Source organism: Brachyistius frenatus, unplaced genomic scaffold (genome assembly GCF_029030835.1).
Source record: "Brachyistius frenatus isolate BFR_SWC_R1_liver_20210118 unplaced genomic scaffold, ASM2903083v1 Contig_37, whole genome shotgun sequence".
NCBI lineage: Eukaryota > Metazoa > Chordata > Actinopteri > Embiotocidae > Brachyistius > Brachyistius frenatus.
The window spans coordinates 2,556,564-2,576,754 of record NW_027210636.1 but is presented as its reverse complement, the minus strand read 5'-3'; the positions used below and the strand labels follow the sequence as shown (position 1 = coordinate 2,576,754).

At 44.6% G+C, this 20,191-nt stretch overlaps 2 protein-coding genes across 2 annotated transcripts in view; one reads left to right on the top strand and one right to left on the bottom strand.

Annotated features, from left to right (window-relative positions):
- Positions 1-20,191, bottom strand: part of LOC138622685 (zinc finger protein 703-like) — a 282,664-nt gene that overhangs the window by 162,326 nt on the left and 100,147 nt on the right. The window lies entirely within an intron of this gene.
- Positions 293-18,274, top strand: mxd1 (MAX dimerization protein 1). The gene is made up of 6 exons (XM_069701655.1): positions 293-1,232; positions 2,036-2,135; positions 8,211-8,240; positions 12,842-12,956; positions 13,320-13,479; positions 13,845-18,274. The coding sequence occupies exons 1-6, from the start codon at positions 1,166-1,168 to the stop codon at positions 14,039-14,041; spliced, it is 669 nt and encodes a 222-aa protein (XP_069557756.1). The 5' UTR covers positions 293-1,165; the 3' UTR covers positions 14,042-18,274.

Genomic DNA, 20,191 nt, shown 5'->3' with positions numbered 1-20,191 from the left:
GCGTTGTCAGTGCAGCTCGTGGACATTGGGACCAATAGCTCACAAGTTTATCAGGGCACGACCAATCGTAGCGGACGAGGGCGTAACTTAGAAACCGCGGCCATTGTGGCTCCGCAGCGTGTGCCTTGACCGATGTAATTCTGAGCCAAAATGGCTGAACCGGTCCTCTCAGTGGCACTCGGCGCGCAACCCTCTCGGCGATTGATGGCTCCAACCGCCCAATAGGAGCTCGAGTCGCTTTACCCAAGGCGCCCAATCACGTCGCGGCAAACAGAAGCTTTGTGGTAAAGTACAGTAGTTAGCTGCCGTCCAGATCAACAAGCCACTAGTTTGGAAGCAGTTTGACAAACAGTCACTGTTCCTCGGTTGATGTCAGTCCGCTATCTGCGTTTCCGGCGAGACATATCGGCGATAAAAACCAGCAACAAAACCCAGCAGGGCCTCACAACCCCGAACCGATAAGGTTGGATGACATCGTCGGTTGAACTTTAAAAGACAGCTAGCTCCTTTTTTTTTTTTTTTTTTTTTTTTTTTTTTTTTTTTTATATATATAAATATTAATTTCACACCAGAGAAGTGTTGACAACTGTACAAACCAACGGTCCTTTTTTCTTTTCTTTTCTTTTGGCTGAAGCTTTTTGTTTTTTACAATATCCGACCGATCGAGGAGAACTTTCATCGTTAATTCGGCAACTTGTCATTACTGCTAACGTTAGCCAACTTCACTTGATTTTTTTATTTTTTTATTTTGCCAAATACAAACAATACTCGGATTAATTATTATAATTTTTTTTAAATATATATATATATATACGTGAAGCAGCACTTCGTTTTGTTTTTATCAACAAACCTCTTTTGTTTTTTGCTCGAAGAGCTGCCTGCAAAATTAACGATATTCAGCATTATTTTAACAGCCACTAAAGGAGCGGACCAGCCGGGCTTTTTTTCCTTAAAGCTGATTTACGACATTTTAACTTTTAAATACCCCCCCCCCTCGACTCGTTTTTTTTTTTTCCCCTAAACGGTGCCTTGTCGCCTTTTGAAGACACTACCTGACAGAAGCAGCGTGTTTAAAGGGAGATCCAGCAGTCGGACCTTGAGGCGGGTTGTGTTCAGTCACGGAATCCCTCATCGGATCGTCACATTATCGGTGTTATTGTTGAAAATGGCGGCGATCGGAATGGTGCAGATGTTGATCGAAGCAGCCGAGTACCTTGAACGCAGGGAACGAGGTAAAGTAGGATTGTATTATTTTGCTGTGATCTGTGTTTGTTTGTTTGTTTTTTCTTTCCCCCCCCTCCTCACCCCCCCCCTCCACGAAAAATTGTATAATGACACCCCCTCTCCCTCTCCCCCTGACCCCCCCCCCCCTCAAATCAAGCGAATTTATGCACGTGTCATTTTAAAGCTATCTTAAATTCCTGTTGCAGTATTTTTTTGTTGTTGTTGTTTGCTTTTGTTTTACTACATCAAGCAATCGTGTCATGCATTAAATGCATAAACGCTGTCGGATTTTTTTTTTTGGTTTTTTTTTGCACAAAAATACAGCAGGCTTGCATCGCCTTTGCCAAAAGACACGCCAATCATGATGATATGATACGCATTATTATTATTATTATTATTATTTTTTGCATAATGAATATATATGCAAAGACAAACGTGCATTTCTGATGATGAAAGAATGAATGCATATGTGGCAGATGCAGTCAGATGTGCAGGGACACATTGTTTTCATGGAGGCCCCTCCTTTCCCCTCTGTTGTGGTTTGCTAGTGGGGTTTATTCCAGTTCAAGATGACATCATTGTCCAGGCTGAGGGGAGAAAATACTGTATGAAGACACTGCATGCGATCCAGTCGTTGCATGCTCGCTCTTCTGCACAAGACGGTGCATCTGAACTCCAAAAGATCAAACCTCGAATGTGGCACACTTTCCAGTCTCCTTATTCTCAGGCTGGCTTCTTTTCACTGTGGCCATATTTTTGCATTTTCCAGATATCGGCACATGTGACCAGTATGTTGTTTATTTGCTTGCAGAAGCTGAACACGGCTATGCCTCCATGCCACCCTTCATCAGCAGCCGAGAGAGGGAAAGCTTGAAAAGGAAAAGCAAAAGCAAGAAAAACACGAGTAGCAGGTAAAAGTCTATGCAGCCCCAACATGTTTTTCTGCTCTTGCAACAAGCCGCCCCTTCGCATCCCCACTTCAAGTGTGCCCCCACTGAGTGCAGGATTAAGCCATTGTTCCCCAAGCCGATGTTTATGTTTTGAGTCCCAAACATAATTTGCCTGTTTGTGATGACAGAATTTGTTTTGCGTGTTTTGGTGCTGTGCCAAAGCAAAACAAAAATTCCAGGGTAAAACATCAAACTCACCGCTTACATTTAAAAATCCTGAAAAGAGGAGTGGGTTTAAAGATAGCAGGCAAGTCTGTATCTGCATATTTACCTGCACATGTATTCCCCAAATTGTAATATTAATCTTAATATTTCTCTTTCCGGCTAACGGAAGCCATTTCAAATGCGGTAACATCCGCGAAAATCCCCCTGACCATAATCGTTCGTTTTTACAGTGAATATAGTTGTCTGAGTTAGAGGTGCTCCACCCAAAGTCACAGACAATGTAAGGTAATCTATCACAACACCGACACGCTGCACGCATTGCCCAATCCAGGCATTTGGCACCCAGCGGGTAACTGACTGTGCTACTGACTGCACAGCGATATGCACAGACTGGTTATGTACACAACAATGTGACGCTGGAGCCGTTCGTTAAAACAAAATCACACCTAACTCTTTCTAACGGCTAATTTATGCATAACACCTCGTAAAAAGGTCCTCCGGTATTACGAGCTTGCGTGCCTACGTGCGAGTGCGAGTCTGCTGGGTTGAGATCATGTTTAGGCTTCCTGTCCTGTCCTGTCCTGTTCTGTACTGTGAAGCGTCGTGACTGACAGCAGCAGCAAACATCAGTCGTGGCTTAAAGTGAGTGACCACTCGGTAAGGCAAACTGGGTCAGTCAAGGTGACTGCAGTAAACATTTCAGCGTGTGGGCATGTGCTGGCAGCACCAGCCACCTCACGGCATTCCCGGTCTGTAACGTGAATTCAATAAATCAATTGTACGAGGACAGATTTGTGTTGCGTCCACTCCCCGCAGATCAATCTGCGCTCTGTGATAAGATTGCAGTTCACGACCTCTGTAAGAATCGTCGGTGACAGCCGCCGAGGTTTTGTCGGTCTCTGAACGCACCGCCCTCCCCACGGACCCTCTCGCACGTCGACCTCCACCAAATCTTGATCTGCTCAGGAAGCAGCGGTTTTTTGTTTTGTGTGTGTGCGCAGCATCAGTTACCACGGCAACATATCCTCGTATAGAAATAACCGCCTTTATACGTACGGAAAACCCAAAGTTAAACCTGAAGTTACCCATCTAACCTGTTGTTGACCTCCACCTTAATGTACCCTCGTTTCATTCAAATGCTAAAGGTCTTTGCACAGAGGCGGTTAATTAATAAGCTGCACCAGATAACGCATTTCCACCTCTTCAGAAGTTACACGGCTGCTACGCACAGACATGTTGAGTTCGCTTCACCTTAAAAGACTCGTCAAAACTGAAGCTCGTAGCTTGTGAAATGTGCATTTTAGCGTCTCCTTCTGTGGCCTGTGTGCGTTTCTTTACCTGCTTCTCCTCCCATGTAAATTCAATGCTTTTTCATAGGACAAAACTTAATTATTACAGACTGTATCTAAATATATGTCGTCTCCTGGTCTGAAAAGTGAAGTCAATGTGGAAATGCCTTGAAGTGCAGTGTCATTGATGGCCACTAGGGGCTGGCTCAAAAAAAAAAAAAAAAAACCTCTGGCTCAAATAGACTTCTATTCAAAAAGTACCAACTTCCCCTCATGAAATGCAAATTTAATCATTTTTTTTTCCCAGAAGTCACTATCGTGTCAGAGATTGTTCCAGTTGTTGTGCTGAGATTTTTTTTTTTCATTATTAATCAGATATTAGGCCTCAGAGAGAGATATGTTTGGGGGCGTGTCTGGTTTGTTTGACACGCCTGGGGTTGTGGTCAGGTATCAGGGATCGGGTGGGCGGGGCCTAGTGTCAGCTCCTCCCCCTCGCCCCGCCTCCCCAGCTCGTCCTAATGTGGTGACTCCTTTTATTCCATCTCTTCTGATGGACACCTCGATATTAAGTGGCCTCTGAGTGCATAGTATCCAGTGTATATGTATATATATATATGATTTGAAGCATGCAAATTTGGCATATAGATAGGTGGTATAAGCCTGTTAGTAAATGTAAAGTAAATGCACATCCAGCTCCATTATGTACACGTTTTAAATTACATAACTGCGATACACAGACATTGCACTGCAGATTCTCACGTTGGAGAAGCTGCAACCAGAGAATAGTTGACATATTTCTCCATAAACGAACCAAAATGATGAATACACGATCAAATTCTATCGATTCATCTCCTGTCAATCGATTCGGTGTTTCAGTTTAAGAATCCAGAATAATCACCTGCATCGACCTCATCAGTGTACATGATGAATGCTTTTCCATCCGTGGTGTCTGTACACGGGAACGCTGAAAAGCCCCAATTTTTAAAGGGACTTTGGTGTTCATCAACTGCAGCGACGAATGCATCAGTTTGAAAGCATCGGATCTGACGCTGCTAATAAGGAACAATGCTTCCAGCTCGGGTCGTGTCCTCAGCACGCTTAGGTGGCGCTATATTTATAGAAACATGCCCCGAGGAAAGAAAAAAACAAATAACGCCGGAACCAGGTAGGTTTTGTCCTCGCTTCAGAACCTTCCAGCTCTCCAGCCTTCCCCTGGTTTTTTTGTTTTGTTTGTTTTTTTGTTTCTCCCCGTTTACTGGTTCAGCTGGAAGTAACGTGAAGCCGCGGCGACTCCCTGCACTTTGTTTTTTACTTGTTGCTATTTAAGGGCAGCGGAGCCACGCTCGTTATGAATAAGAGAGGCTCCTGCACAGAGCCGTCCGATACGATACCGTCCGATACGATACCGTCCGATACGATACCGTCCGATACGATACCGTCCGATACGATACGATACGATACGATACCGTCCGATACGATACGGTCCGATACGATACGGTCCGATATGATACGGTCCGATACGATACCGTCCGATACGATACGGTCCGATATGATACCGTCCGATACGATACCGTCCGATACGATACGATACCGTCCGATACGATACGGTCCGATACGATACGATACGGTCCGATACGATACCGTCCGATACGATACGGTCCGATACGATACGGTCCGATATGATACGGTCCGATACGATACCATACGATACGATACCGTCCGATACGATACCGTCCGATATGATACGGTCTGATATGATACGGTCTGATATGATACGGTCTGATATGATACGGTCTGATATGATGTTCGCTCCTGTTCATTAACAGGCAGACCAGCACATGGCGCTGAACGAACTCGCCTCCTGAGGGAAGGCTTGAATTCTGCGGATCATTAATTGATCATGCGTGATAAGGTGTGTGTGTGTGTGTGTGTGTGTGTGTGTGTGTGTGTGTGTGTGTGTGTGTGTGTGTGTGTGTGTGTGTGTGTGTGTGTGTGTGTGTTGCCGTTAAAGACTCGGTGAAATGTAGGCCAGGCAACCATGTATAGATATTTCAAGTCATCCAACCCCAGTGTGTGCACGCCCCCCTGTTGTATCCCCGATGCATGGATCGTGTGAGTTGTGGGGGAGGGGAGGCACCACTATGTATGTGTGCATGTGTGTTAGTATAGTAGTGACTCCCTCTCCCTCCCTCTCTCCCTCCCTCCCCCTTTCCCTCCCTCCCTCTCCCTCCTCACCTCCTCCCTCTCCCTCCTCACCTCCTCCACCCTTCTGTGTCTTTCCTGCTCTGCTCTCACTCTTGGCAGTCTGTGGAGAACACCAGCTCCTCCATTTCAGCCACTGAGAGGAGAGAGTCCTCCCCCACCACACACACACACACACACACACACACACACACACACACTGTAACCACAGTGTACTATGGAAATCATACCATGATTTTTGCTCATCCTTGTTGTGCAGGCAAATGCAGTCTTCCAGCACTCATCACCCTGTGTTGTTAAAACAATTATCAAATCGAGGTTCTTTATATATTTATATTTATATTTATATAAGCTCGTCATCCATTTTTCAGTTAATCAGGTTTTAATTTTTTTAACCTTCCTAAAAGGAAAAGTGGGTTTCTTACAACCATGATCTTATCTTTGTAGCTTTGTTAGCTTCTTTTTTTTTTTATTCATGTAATAGATGAAACAAACTTCTGTATTTGTGCATTAATTACTCGCAGCGTTACAGGTGTGCTACTTTCAGTTTTACCTCGAAAATGAAGACGAGACTGATAAGTAGAAGTTAAAGGACAGAAATACCAAACAGGGTACGAGGTCATTTCGGGAAAAAAAAAAAAAAGTGTCACGAATACGTCGTTTGTACACCAGAAATTACTGAGAAGGTGATTTTTTTATTTTTTTTTACACTGTAAAAAATGCTGAGTATGTATTTTGGTTGAAATGTTTATGTTTTAGTTGAAAAAAAATACCAAGATTTGGAATCAAACTGTTTCCTAAAGACTTCCACGATAGCTCAAGATGTTTGAGGCCGTTACCGGCAGTCTGACTTTAATGAATATCCGGTATCCCAGATAATGACAGAAACCTCCAACAGCAACCAATCACAACCAGAGGATTTCTTCTTCTGTCGTCCCCGCGCTCCTTCGTGTCACCAAATTTCCACTCGACACGATCAAAGTCAAAAAGCGGCGGCTGGATTTCGACATTCAGCCGCCGTGGCATTGATCTGCAGACGAGGAAGTTGTTTCTGCGGAGGATTAGTCGGAGCTTATCGAATACAGCGATTATGTATTCCGGCGGTTTGGTGATCTGTCGTAGTTGAATGTAATCCTGCGTAATAACCAACTTTGGTTCTGTTCATAAATCGGTGCTGCGGTGTAATTTGGTTGATGTGGTATTTGAACAAGCCTGGCTTTATTCCACATTTTTCTTTACTTAATGTACTACTTAACGTGAGCTGTACGTGGGGACGAGGGCCGGAGGGCTGGAGGGTGGGAGGAGAACCTGAACCCAACCTGAATAACTGGGATCGCTTCCCGGCCTGTTATGTCACCGGTGGCTGTCTGCCCCGCGCAGGAATGCACGCTGGCTGCAGGGAGCCCAGTCGGATAGAGAGCACCCGAAGAACAAGATGATACCCCGCGGCCACACACACACACACACACACACACACACACACACAAACACAACACAACACCCAATGTCGTGACAGTTTGCAGGTCAAGGAAAAATGGAGTCTACTCGCTTTCTACCAGAAATCCTTTTTAGGGGTTTTAACTCGGGTCGTGAAATTTGGCAACAACATAGAGGTGTGTGTGTGTGTGTGTGTGTGTGGGGGGGGGGGGGGTCACTGAGCAGAGAGATGAAAATGCGGAGGCTATTTTTAGCACTTTGGGGGGTGGGATCAAGGGGTCAGGTGGAGGTGGAGGAGAGTTCAGGAGGAAGGGCAGAGGGGGATCTTCCTCTTCTCTGTCCCCCCCTCCCCACCCCCCCAGTCCAGCTGTCACACTGGTCAGACCGCCACATTTCTTCTTCCAAAATGTACACTTGACCCGGTTTCTGCATCTGTGCGTTTGTGTGTGTTTGTGCTGCTTTAACGCCGCAATGCAGGAGTCACCACCACAGCAACACCTTCATCTCTTACTTTATTTCACCTTATCTTTACCCCCCCCCCCCACACACCCCTCCACCCCACTCAGGACGACACGCACAATGGATAATCAGGCAAATATGAAGGGGGACACACAGTCCCGTCTGTTTCTGGTTACTGTTACTATGTTTACCCGCGGGCCTCCTCGTCGCGTATCCATGTACGAGTGTGGTCCTTAAAAAAAAAAGAAGCAGCTTCCTCCGAAGAGCAGGCCTCGGGCATCGAGTCTTTTTCCTAGAATCTCATTTTGTCGGCCGTTCTGACTCCCACTCAACCTCTCTCTGCGGCGCTCGCTCTCCTGCAGGTTTCGGGCTGCAGTGATGGCGCACACAGAAGGGAAACCTTGCCCTGTTTAATCAGTGACTCTCTTATTATGTGTGGTTTTTCATGTGTTTTTTTTCTCTCTCTCTCTCTTTCTCTCTGCAGGTCTACGCACAATGAAATGGAAAAGAACAGGTGTGTAAAAAACAAAGTCTTCATATCTGTGTGTTTGTGCTGTTTCTCGAACCATAAGAAGATCAGTTCGCACTCAAAGCCAAGGAATATTTGTTTTTTAGTGAGAATCACTGTCTCTGAGTATGGGGGAGGATTTTATCCTGAATTAAAAACTTGAAAACTAAAAATGAAGAATGAAAAGAGAAAATGAGTAATTCTTGTTTTCACATTGAGGATAATCAGGCCGTAACTAAATGTTTAAAAGAAAACCATAAAAGGGAAAGTCGGACATTGAAATGACAAAATTTGCATCGTAAAATGTGAGATTTAAAATTCTGAAATGGAAAAAAAAGAAAGGTTTAAATCTAAATTCAGTTCTTAAAGGCAGAAGTTTAAATAATGACAAGAACAAGAACAAGGTGACAAGGACCAGAGCAAACATACTGAAGGTTTAATGGCCTCTTTTAAACTAGGAACGTTCAGGCAGCTGCGAATTGTGAAGGTTCCCAATAAGAATAAAAATAAACATAACCTTGTCCTCGTACATTTAAACCAACTCGACATCTTTCTGTGCTGCCGCTTATGCTCGGCTAACAAAAAAACTGGCCGTTTTGGAGAAAGTTCATTTCTTTATTTCTTCACAAACGCTGACATTTTGAGTGACGTCAAACTCGGAGCTCTCTCTCTCTCAAAAAAAAAAACGTCCACTTTCCTCTCCGAATATTCCCAGTTCGACACGCCGTTGTCTCCCATTCAGTCAACCCGATTAAACCCGTGTCGGCGGTTTTGTCTGTACGACACGTCTGTACGCTGACGTCAAGCAAGAGGGAGCTTATCGGCAGAGGTGAAACTGAAACCTGATGTTTGGTGAATTATTGGATGTGATTCAGTGTATTTACCAGTTTTATTGAAGAGAAGCAGGCTCGCGGGTCCAACGCGGGTCCAACCCACATCCAATAGACTCGCATCACACGCACATCAACTGTCTTTAGACTTTAAACTTAAAACTAAAGCTGATGACTCGGCACGTCTCCAGGGCTTTTTATACCAACCCGGTTTACTACAATGCATTAAAGCACGTCATCTCGCTTCCTGCTGAACCTGATTTCTCGTGTGCGTGCAAACGTACCAACAAGTGGAGCTGGTTTACAGTTCTGATCTTAGTTTATTGTCGTCCTCACATGACGGAGATTGGTAATTATCACAGTGCTTAAGTAATTTGGCCCTCGTGATGCTGACTAGACAAATTAACTGTCATACTTATATAAGGTGACTCGGCGTGGCTTTTGGCTCCCGAGAGCCGCTGGTCTTGCTTCAGTAATGTACAGCACTGCTGCCATGACAGCGTTTTTTTTTTTTTTTTCTTTCTCGTAATCGCTTTCATTTCATTGTAATAATCAGGTTATGTAACGGCGACCGTAATCGTTATCAGACGAGATCGTGCGGTTCAGTAGCGAAGGAATTTCAACTTCTTTTATGAAATCCTCAGTCAATACAATCTCTCCAGCAGTTTATCTCGGTGTTGTTAGTTAAAGTCGCTCCTTCTTATTAGTTTTCTGGCGGTCCATCTGAAAATAATCCCGTCATCAATTAGGAAATAAGCTTTAAAAAAAAAACATGTTTTTGGTGGCGTGTCTGTTTGATTGACAGGCCTGTGGTGCAGTCAGGTTCGGATCGGCGGGCGGGACGGTGTGTGTGTGTGTGTGGGAGTGGGGGGGGTTCAGGGTGCGAGAGCAGGGAAAGTGTGGTGATGTACTGCTGCTGCCCCGGTTGACCCAGTTGTAGTTTTTAGTGCTGTGAAGAAAAAAAAACCCCAAAAGAACCCATGTTGAGTGCCGAGAGATGAAACCGGTGCGACCAGTTATTTTATTTATTTATTTATATTTTTTTTTAACGTAACACGCTGCACGTTTACCTCGTTTTTGCTGCGCACGCAGTCCATGAAAAGAGAACACGTACGTGAAAGTAGGACAGAGCAGATGTAGGTTGTGGCCGCCGGCTGATGGCGCCGACCCGCAGCTCCACATACGTTCTCACCCATTGGCACACTGAACCAGAACTACCTGATGCCGGAGCGGCGCTGTAGCTTCTCTCTCTCTCTCTCTCTCTCTCAGACGCCGTGTGACCTGTGCTGTTTGATGAGTCTGCTGCTCATCTGTGTCATTTGACAAACATTGAACCAGCCCCCGCTGATCCCCTCAATTATGTCACACCAACACCGGCGGGGACGTTTCCGTGTCATGTAATGCCCTTTGGACCGAGTCAGCTGAAGAGCAGCCGCTCGGCTTCAGCTGCTTTGTATGCGTGTGCGAGGGCTTCACTTGCAGTGTGTGTGTGTGTGTGTGTGTGTGTGTGTGTGTGTGTGTGTGTGTGTGTGTGTGTGTGTGTGTGTGTGTTTTGTGTGTGTTTTAAAAGGGCAAAGGGTGTGAATACATTTGTGTGCGTCCGCTGCCCGCAGTCAAATCAGTCTTACACCTCCCAAAGTCTTTCCGGTCGTGACGCTCGCATCGCCTGCAAGCAGACAATAACTGAACAGCTCATCGAGGCAGCCTTCAGCCGCACCAATGCATTTTTAAAATTTATTTATTTTTTAAACAACAACAAAAAAAAACGTTCTTACACAGAAAAGAGTCTGACGTAGCCGAAGCCCACTCGCTCGGGCAAACACAAGCACACAGACACACGTACGCACTCCGACGAGGCTGCAGCTGGAGGTGTGTGTTGCGTAACAGCGAGGTCAAGAGGTCACCAACGCCCACCAGACTTCAGCAAACTGCCTCGGCTGCCAGCTGCACGGCAGCCGAGAGCCGCGCAGGAGGAAATGTAAATGTGATCTGTGTGTGTGTGTGTGTGTGTGTGTGTGTGTGTGTGTGTGTGTGTGTGTGTGTGTGTGTGTGTGTGTGTGTGTGTGTGTGTGTGTGTGTGTGAGAGAGAGAGGGTGTTACACGACAGGTGACACTAATAATCGTTCCAGATCTGAACATATGTTGCGGAAGATCTTAGGATTTCTGCACACTTCGTGTCCTGGGAGGATTCGCGCGCTCGTTGCTCAATGAAATGCAGCAACGTGATGTCATAACGTTACGATGCTGACTTCGGCGTCGGAGACCTCGAAGACGTTGCGTCGAACTCGTAGTCGTCGTTGCGTCGGACCTCATAACGTCCCCACCTCCCTACACTTGTATTTTAAGTGGAATTCATTTGAGTTAAAAGAGACAAAAACACACCATGAACAAATACTGATCGTAATATTATTAACTGTTTTGTTCAACTGTTCTGTAAATATCACGATAATATCTTTTACAGTTCTTTCGGCCGCAAAATAATGCTGTCGTGAAAGTCTGATGTGGTACATGGGTGAAAAAAAAAAGTTGCATTAAAGGGAGATTCCGCCAATTTTACACTTGCAATTTGTTCACTTCCTGTCTGCACAGGAAGTGGGAACGTCGGTGCTTCACCTCACTGAACAAAAACTAGACTTTTCATGGCCGTCTGACAAACGGTCACGGCGACTTACACAAGCGGCGCTAATTGGATCAGCTCGTGTCGCCGTGGTGACGGGTCTTCGTGTTGGCGTTCGTGCGTTTGAATACGCTAATTAAGAAGCTCATTATTTTGTCTATTACATAGCTGAGTGACATTTCTATCCATGTTTAGATCAAATTGTTGGTTTTCGAATCTCTTAATCTGCGTGATCATTCTCATAAAAGCGAGTGAACTTTGCTCTGAAGATGAACTGTTCAACGTCAAACGTGCAGAGGAAGACGTTTTCTTTTATTCAAGTCACGTGACCTCCTCCAAGATGCGGACGTGTGTTCCCAACACTGTGAAATGTACGGTAGGCGGTGTGAATCAATCACAACCACAACTTTGGACATAAAAAGGCCTGTCACTATTATTACATAATCTCCCGATCGCCATTATTTGAGCTGACTGCAGTCGTTTTGCATATTAAGAAAAATAAAGGAGGAACTAACGAGACTAAATGTCTCGTATATCCAGCACTTCACGTCATTTTTTTCTGTTCTTTTTATTTTTTAATGACATTATTATTCTTTGTATATATCAGGAAAAAGGATTTTATATTTAAAAATTTAATTGGTGTCAAATCTGCCCGGTCCAGTTTGGTTTACGAAGCCTAAAAGGCGAGCGAAATGGGATTTTTATTTATATATCCAAATGTTCAAAGCCAAAAAAAATGACTCTTCTTCAGGTATGTTTATAAAATAATAAGCTATGGCCGTTAATCGGACGGCCCCGTGATCTCATGTTAAAGGTTCCTCGCTTTGAATGCTTTCTCGTGCTTTACAAATTTTGCTTTGCAAATTCGAGACACAATTCCTGCAAGGCTGCTGGTGTTTCGTCAGTGGAGGGAGTCGTCATGGTGACGGCTGTGACTTCACTGAGGTTTCGTACACGTATACATCTGAGAACTGCAACAACCGCGAGCTGTGGTCGAATGCTCGTATTTGTGGGTTTTATTTATCTAATTGGTCCTTTACTTCACGGTGTGAGCTTCCACTCGCGTCTGTGTTTGTTGTTGTTGTTGTTGTTGCGTCAAAATAAGAAATGACGTTTGACCGTTTCCTCCATCTTTGTTTCTTCTTCTTGTCTCCGTGCAGACGGGCACATCTACGGCTGTGTTTAGAGCGCTTGAAATCCCTCGTTCCGTTGGGCCCCGATGCGAACAGGCACACCACCCTCAGCCTGCTGATGAAGGCCAAAGATCACATCAAGGTGTGTGTGTGTGTGTGTGTGTGTGTGTGTGTGTGTGTGTGTGTGTGTGTGTGTGTGTGTGTGTGTGTGTGTGTGTGTGTGTGTGTGTGTGTGTGTGTGTGCGTGCGCGCGCGCTGGTCACTTTAATCCGTGTGAAGAGGGCAATTTGTTGACCTCTACGGTGGCTAAGTGTGTGTGCGTGTTGTGTGTTAAGAGTGACTGACATGTGCCTTAGATAAACTGCTGCTGTGGACATCAACACACACACACACACACACACACACACACACACACACACACACACACACACACACACACACACACACACAGCTGCTCCTCCTAAAGCGTGCCCCCCCCCCCTCCACCTCCACCCCCCCAACGCAGAGGTTGGAGGAGAGCGACAGGAGGTCTCAGCACACCGTGGAGCAGCTACAGCGGGAGCAGAGACACCTGAGGAGGCGTCTGGAGCAGCTCGGGGTGGAGAGGGTCCGCATGGACAGCACCGGCTCCACCCGGTCCTCCGACAAGTCCGACTCCGACCAGGGTGAGCCTCCCGACATCACCGCACTTTTATCGTTTCATTAAGAGGCTTTTATTTCGCTAAATACTCCCATCTGATATCGAAATGTGAAATCGGACCGTTGGAGGCGAACCGTTCAAAACGAGGAGGATTTATGGTCTCGCTCTAGAGACGAGAGATTAGTTTGATATGCGCAATAAATTTAGTCCTTTGGGTAATTTTTTATTTTTTTTTATTATTACTTTAAACTGTTAAACTCTTTCTTTACTTGCAAAAATGACTAAACCTGACATGTAGTACGACATCACACCAACGCCAGCTTCAGATCAACCTCCGCTTGCATTCGGCCCTCTCTCACGACGCCTGTTGTTCTTTTGTGCTCCCGACAGAGGACGTGGACGTGGACGTGGAGGGCACCGACTACCTGCTGGGTGACCTGGAGTGGAGCACCAGCAGCGTGAGCGACTCAGGGGACGAGCGAGGCAGCCTGCGCAGCAGCTGTAGCGACGAGGGCTACTCCAGCGCCAGCCTGCTGCGCCTGCAGGACACTCAGGAGACGGCCAAGCAGCTGGGCTGCAGCCTATAAACAGCACTGGTCATTGACCCACCACCCACCTCCTCCCTCCCTCCTCACCTCCTCCTCCCCCTTCCCTCCCCTCAGCCGATCCCGCCCCAACATCGTCTCACCTCTCCTCGGCCCTGCTCACCCTTCCCTCCTTCCCTCCCTCCCTCCCTCCCTCCGCCCCTCCACCCCTCCCAACCAGCAGGACTAACCATGTTCCGAGGCCGCTCCGTCCGCCCGAGTGACTTCCATCCAGACTGCAGCACCTCTGAGACGCCCGCCCACATCCAGCCCATCGCCAGCGGTCAGTCTGTCTGTCGGGGTGTCACCCGTTCTCGCTCTGCACCAATCAAACGAGTGGGATTTTAAAGACCCTCCACCCCTTCCGCCTCCGTCCCTCCCTCCTCCCTCCTCCGTCCGTCCGTCAATCCGACACACAACTTTCAGCCAGAGAATGTTACCACACAATGTCCCACTGCCTCTTTTTCTACGCCTCAAGAGCCATGGGAAGCACTTATGAGATTTCACCCTCCATCAACACGCACACGCACACACACACGCACGCACGCACACACACACACACACACACACACACACACACACACACACACACACACACACACACACACACACACACACACCCTTCCTTCGCTCCCTAGTTGTCCAGACCCAAAGGTGTGTGTGACACTGACATGATGCGGGGCGGTTCTTTTTTTTAAATTATTATTTCTTTTCCCACCCCGTTCACCAGTCAAACCATCTGTGCACGGTACTTTGCACTTAAAATCGCTTTTTGTAAACGAGACTGTCATCTTTTCCAAAACACTCGTCTCTTTAAAAAAAAAAAAAAAAAAACGAGAAAAAAAAACACACCGCAGCTTTTACGGCAGCGACGTCACCCCCGACGACGCGAGTGTTTGTTTAACAAAAAACAAAAGAAACAATCAGCGGACTTCGTGGACACTAAAACTAGACTGTGCGTGCGGTGTTGAAACTATCGGGGCCGACAGCAATACGTCCCCGTTCTCGTACGCAGGCTCGCGACTAACCTGTAATTTTACGTCCACACCTGCCGTTCAGAGCAAAGAATCAACAGAAAAACAAACAAACAAACAAACAAAACAAAAAATTGTGCAGCATGAGATTGTGACGGGGTCAAGGGGTCACGGGAGGGTTTGTTTTTTTTCAGAGGGGGGTTCGATGTTTTTTCTGTCTCTCTGATGACGGTGGCGTTTTTTTTTGTTTTTTTTTTAAACAGCATCCTTTTATCTCATACGTGTGTGTCTGTCGCCGCCAAGGAAAGAAAAACACACACACACACACACACACACACACACACACACACACACACACACACACACACACACACACACACCAGCCACCCGGCCGAATGCTGGTAAATTTTGGCATGTGCTGGTACTTTTATTTAATTAAAAAAAAAAAAAAAAAAAAATTCCTACACTACCGCTCCTTCACTGCCCTGTTCAAAAGGTATAAACAGGAAGAGAAGAGTCGATCTACTGAGACCGAGTCTTGAGCACATTCCACGATATATATAGAGAGAGAGAGCGCAGAGCAGAGCAGGAGAGACTGAGCTTAAGTTGTTGTCTTTTTTGGGCGAGTGGACGTTCCTGCCGATTATTTACGAAGGGAGAGTTCAGTTTGAGACGAGGCGAGTCACCCTGAAACAGAACGACTTGTTTTGGACTTCCCAGTGGGAACACACACACACACACACACACACACACACACACACACACACACACACACACACACACACACACACACACACGCTATCTCTCGTGTTCCCACCTGAGAAGCAGTAAAATGTAAAAAAAAAAAAAAAAGAAAAAAGAAAAACGCAGATTTTTCTCTCCTTTGCCTTCATAGCTATTTATTGTTTCTGCAAAAAAAAAAAAAAAAATGTAAATAGTTGAAAGAAAGATCTCTATGTCTATCAGCAAATGTATTTATTAGATATACTAAATATATAGAAGAATATATGAAAATATATTTAATTAGTCATAGCTTATGTTCTCGTGAGGTTTTATTGAGAGTTTCTTCTCCGTAGTTTGTTTGCACAGCCGAGTTGATCCATAGAATATTTAGAAATGTCTCTTGTGCCTCGAGGCTTTTGTGTCTGCTTGAATTCGGCGTGGTTGCTCCTGGGAAATGAAATGTTTTCTTTGTGGTTGATTCAAAGATTTCTTTAGTTGTTTTTCCGAAGTCATCCTTTTTTCTTTTTCTTTTTTTTTTTTTAAATGGAGGGACAAAAAAAAAAAAAAAAAAATCTGAATAACTTAGAAAAATGTGCAGTAAAATGTATAAAAGTCGCCACGTTGAGTGCAGCGGCGACAGCTGCCCCTCGGAGCCTCAGACAAAATGGCTGCCCGGCCTCGTGAGATTTTAACCCCTTCGTTCGTGATTGGTCGAGGGGACGCGGCGAGGATCGCCGGGGGTTTGGGTTTGTCTTTTTTGTGAATGTACATGTCCTCGACCGTGCGGTGTAGCAGCACGGTGCCAAAGGAAGCTCCCCCGCTTTGTGCATGCGCCACTCGCAAATCTCAGTTATAACGCATGAAGATGGTACACCAAAAAACATACAAACAAACAAAAAACAAAACAAAAAAAAAGACATATAAATATATACATGAAAAAGAAAAGCAGAAAAAAAAAGATATGGGATTGTTTAGTCTTTTGAGTGCAGAACGGTGCTTTATTTTCGTCGGGTTGAAACCTTTTCGAATGGAAAGGAACTTACAGAAGAAATGTATTGAGAAGTCGGTGTGAGTGGGCAGGTGTGTTTGCTGACACGCCATCTGTCGGCGCACATGTGTGTGTGTGTGCGTGTGTGTGTGTGTGTGTGTGTGTGTGTGTGTGTGTTACTTCGTCACTGTCTTCAGAGAGAAGATTTTTGGGGTGGTAGAAGGTGGGTGGGTTTAAAAAAAACACAAAAAACAAAAACAAATTGTAAGGCTATGTTTCTGTTCTGGTTTCCATGTTTACTAGTAAAATGCAAAAAAAAAACCAACAACAACAACTAAAGTCCACTTGACAAACACTTCATGTATGAACCTGAGCATTAATGTCTGTCGACGGGAGTTTCCTCTTTTCTTTTTTTTTTTTTTTTAATTCGTGGCCTGTTATCTGTCTTCCGCCAATCTACCTGTGTGTGTGTGTGTGTGTGTGTGTGTGTGTGTGTGTGTGTGTGTGTGTGTGTGTGTGTGTGTGTGTGTGTGTGTGTGTGTGTGTGTGTGTGTGTGTGTGTGTGTGTGTGTGTGTTTCCTGTACTCTTGCATGTTTTTGCCAAGCGACCATGTGTGAGTATGACTCCCCTCCTCCACATGCTGCGTTGGCATGCGTGTTGCAGGCGTGTGTGTGTGTGTGTGTGTGTGTGTGTGTGTGTGTGTGTGTGTGTGTGGTGGGCAGAGTACTGTATGTGTCATTGAAACATGCAACTATTAACTCCTCCCTCCCCTCCCCTCCCCCCTCCCCTTCCCTCTCTCCAATACAACGACCCTGGTGCTCTCAGCATCTGCCTTAAGAAGCAGGTGTGGAATCTCTCAAAGAAAAAGACTGCAGTCAGACCAGTTGTTTAAGCTACAGCTCTCAGCATCAGGGGAAAAAACACTCGTGTTCATGTCTATGTTTGGGCTTTTTGTCGATATTATTATTATTATTATTTGGGGGGGGGGGGGGGTTGCACAATTATTTTTTTTTGTCCCTGCATACAAAGTGGCTAATAATGCCTTAAAACAGACACCAATGTACGACCTAACGAGAAGAAGCATACGATATGTATGAGTGTTTATGATATATATATATATATATCTCTCGACATGTATCACGGAGGTCATTCCCTTTTCCATCGTGGCGGTCTCAGGCGTGGTGCTTTCATGCATTACACACACACACACACACACACACACACACACACACACACACACACACACACACACACACACACACAACCGTCATTTGCTCCATGAACATCGTCGTCGTCACCTGCCGCCTTTTCTCCTCGGAAAGGTCAAATGTCTATTTGCTGAAGTAATAAATCCGAAAGGTGGACGTTTTGTGCACTTACTTTTTAAAGAATTGGAGAATTTGGACACTTGTCTTCTAAATAAAGCACTTAAAATGTGTGTGGGGGTAAAAAAAAAAAAAAAAAATCCTTTGACAATGAATTGTGCAGCAGCAATTTATATTTACCAGTGATGTTCAAGGAATAAAACATTTGAAGCCCTTGTTTACCTACCTACCTGCGTGTCGTGGTCTTTATTGGTGGTGCAGAAGCTTCGGCAGTCATGAGATTGATGGGAACCCGACCCACCGGTTTCACTCGTACAATGAATTCATTTTCATGTAGAGGTTGAATAGACAGTAATGAGGAAGGTTGGTTTTTTTTTGTTGTTTTTTTTGCCACAGGAGATGAAAAGAAAGCCTCCACGGGGGCTTGATCCTCGGCAGCCATCGAGTGGCGTTTCAGGGTAATCTGTTGGCCAAATCCCAGGTTTGTGTGATCACAGCCATCTGACTGCTGCTCAATAACCAATACACACAAAGTGGGAACAGGAGGGGGAGAAAAAAAGGGGGATGGGCATCTTGGAAAAGCATCCTGCTTCCCTTCTGGAGCGGTCTGACTGCTGAGGGGGAAGGGAGCCGTAGGATTTAATTTTTTTTATTTGCTCCTACCGTGGAGAGCTCTGTAAACTCCTCGCCAGCTTCAGTAACATTTGGACCGGTTGTCACGCCGGACTACGAGGCTCCAGAAAATGAAACGAAAATGCTCATCTTCACCCAGTTCATTCTGAATGAAACGCGAGTCTTCTTCAGCCTTTTCGCATCAACACACAAATGCACTTGGCGCTTTGCAGTTGACCGTTTTGGCTGCAGACGTGTTGACCCGTCATAGCAGAAAAAAAAGCACGTGCAACAAATTATGCATGTAAAAGCCATGACGGTTTCAATTACACCCCTGTGCAGACTAAAATGTCTGCACAGCAATTTATTTCTGAAGTGAGCAGATACGCCGCACACTAAAATTCATCTTTGACAAAATTACATCTCAGCCAGACCTCCGTAACTGGATGTAATAAATAGGTCAGATCTGGATCTGGTGTTTGTGTCTTCGATTCTGGCTGCCGGTCCCAACCTGGGCTGAGATACCATTGAGGGGGGTCACATAATAAATCAAAGAGGGTCATGAAACGACAGAAGAAGAAAGCAGGAAAAAGCAGTGAGCTACAGAAAATGAAATATACCATATTGGATAATACAACCTGTAAAATACACTAATTCACGAGTATTTCATTTATTTAATATATATGTTTAACTTTAATGAAGAGATGCGGAATGCTATTTTTGTTGTTGTTAATTTGCTATGTTTTTTTTTTTTCCTGCTTTAAACATACCTCGTCTTATTTTCTGTTTTTATTTGAAGGGTCTTTTATTTTGAAAAGGACTCGCTGGAGTTCCCCCCCCATCCGGTAAATAAAACCAAAACAAACAGAAGAATGAAGTCGTAGAAGAAGAAGGATTTTCAACTTCCTGCCGCGCGCGAAAGTAGTGAGTAAAATGAGAAACGGGAAAAGGAAAACACACGGAAGAGAAACGTTTTAAAGTATTAACACCTGCCGAAGAGGCAGAAGGTCAGTATCTGATGCAGTCCTGTAACATTAACGTGCTTGTGTCTTTAAAATAGTTTTTTAAACTTGAATTGCGTTAGCGTAATGTAGCTATGCTAATACTGTGTATGTATTAATTTTGTGTGTGTGTGTGTGTGTGTTATTATCTGTATGCACACATGGAGAAATATGAGTTATATAGTTTATGTGCTGAAAATAAGATGGAACAGTCCAATCATACTAATCTTAAATAGACATTTTCCGGATTAAACTTTTCTTTATTTGCATTCCGCCAACAGGAAGTGACGTAAAGCAGATCAGCGACGTCACTTCTGTTTTCTCCACTTTTTAATATTTTAAAAAAAATTTTTTTTAAATATTTTTAATATTATTTATTTTTAATATATTTTATTTAATAATTTAATTTATTATTAAATATATTTTGTTTAATATATTTTATTTAATAATTAGAATTATTTATTTATTTATTTTTATAAATATTTTATTTAAATATTTTATTAAAATATATATTTTATTTAAATAATTA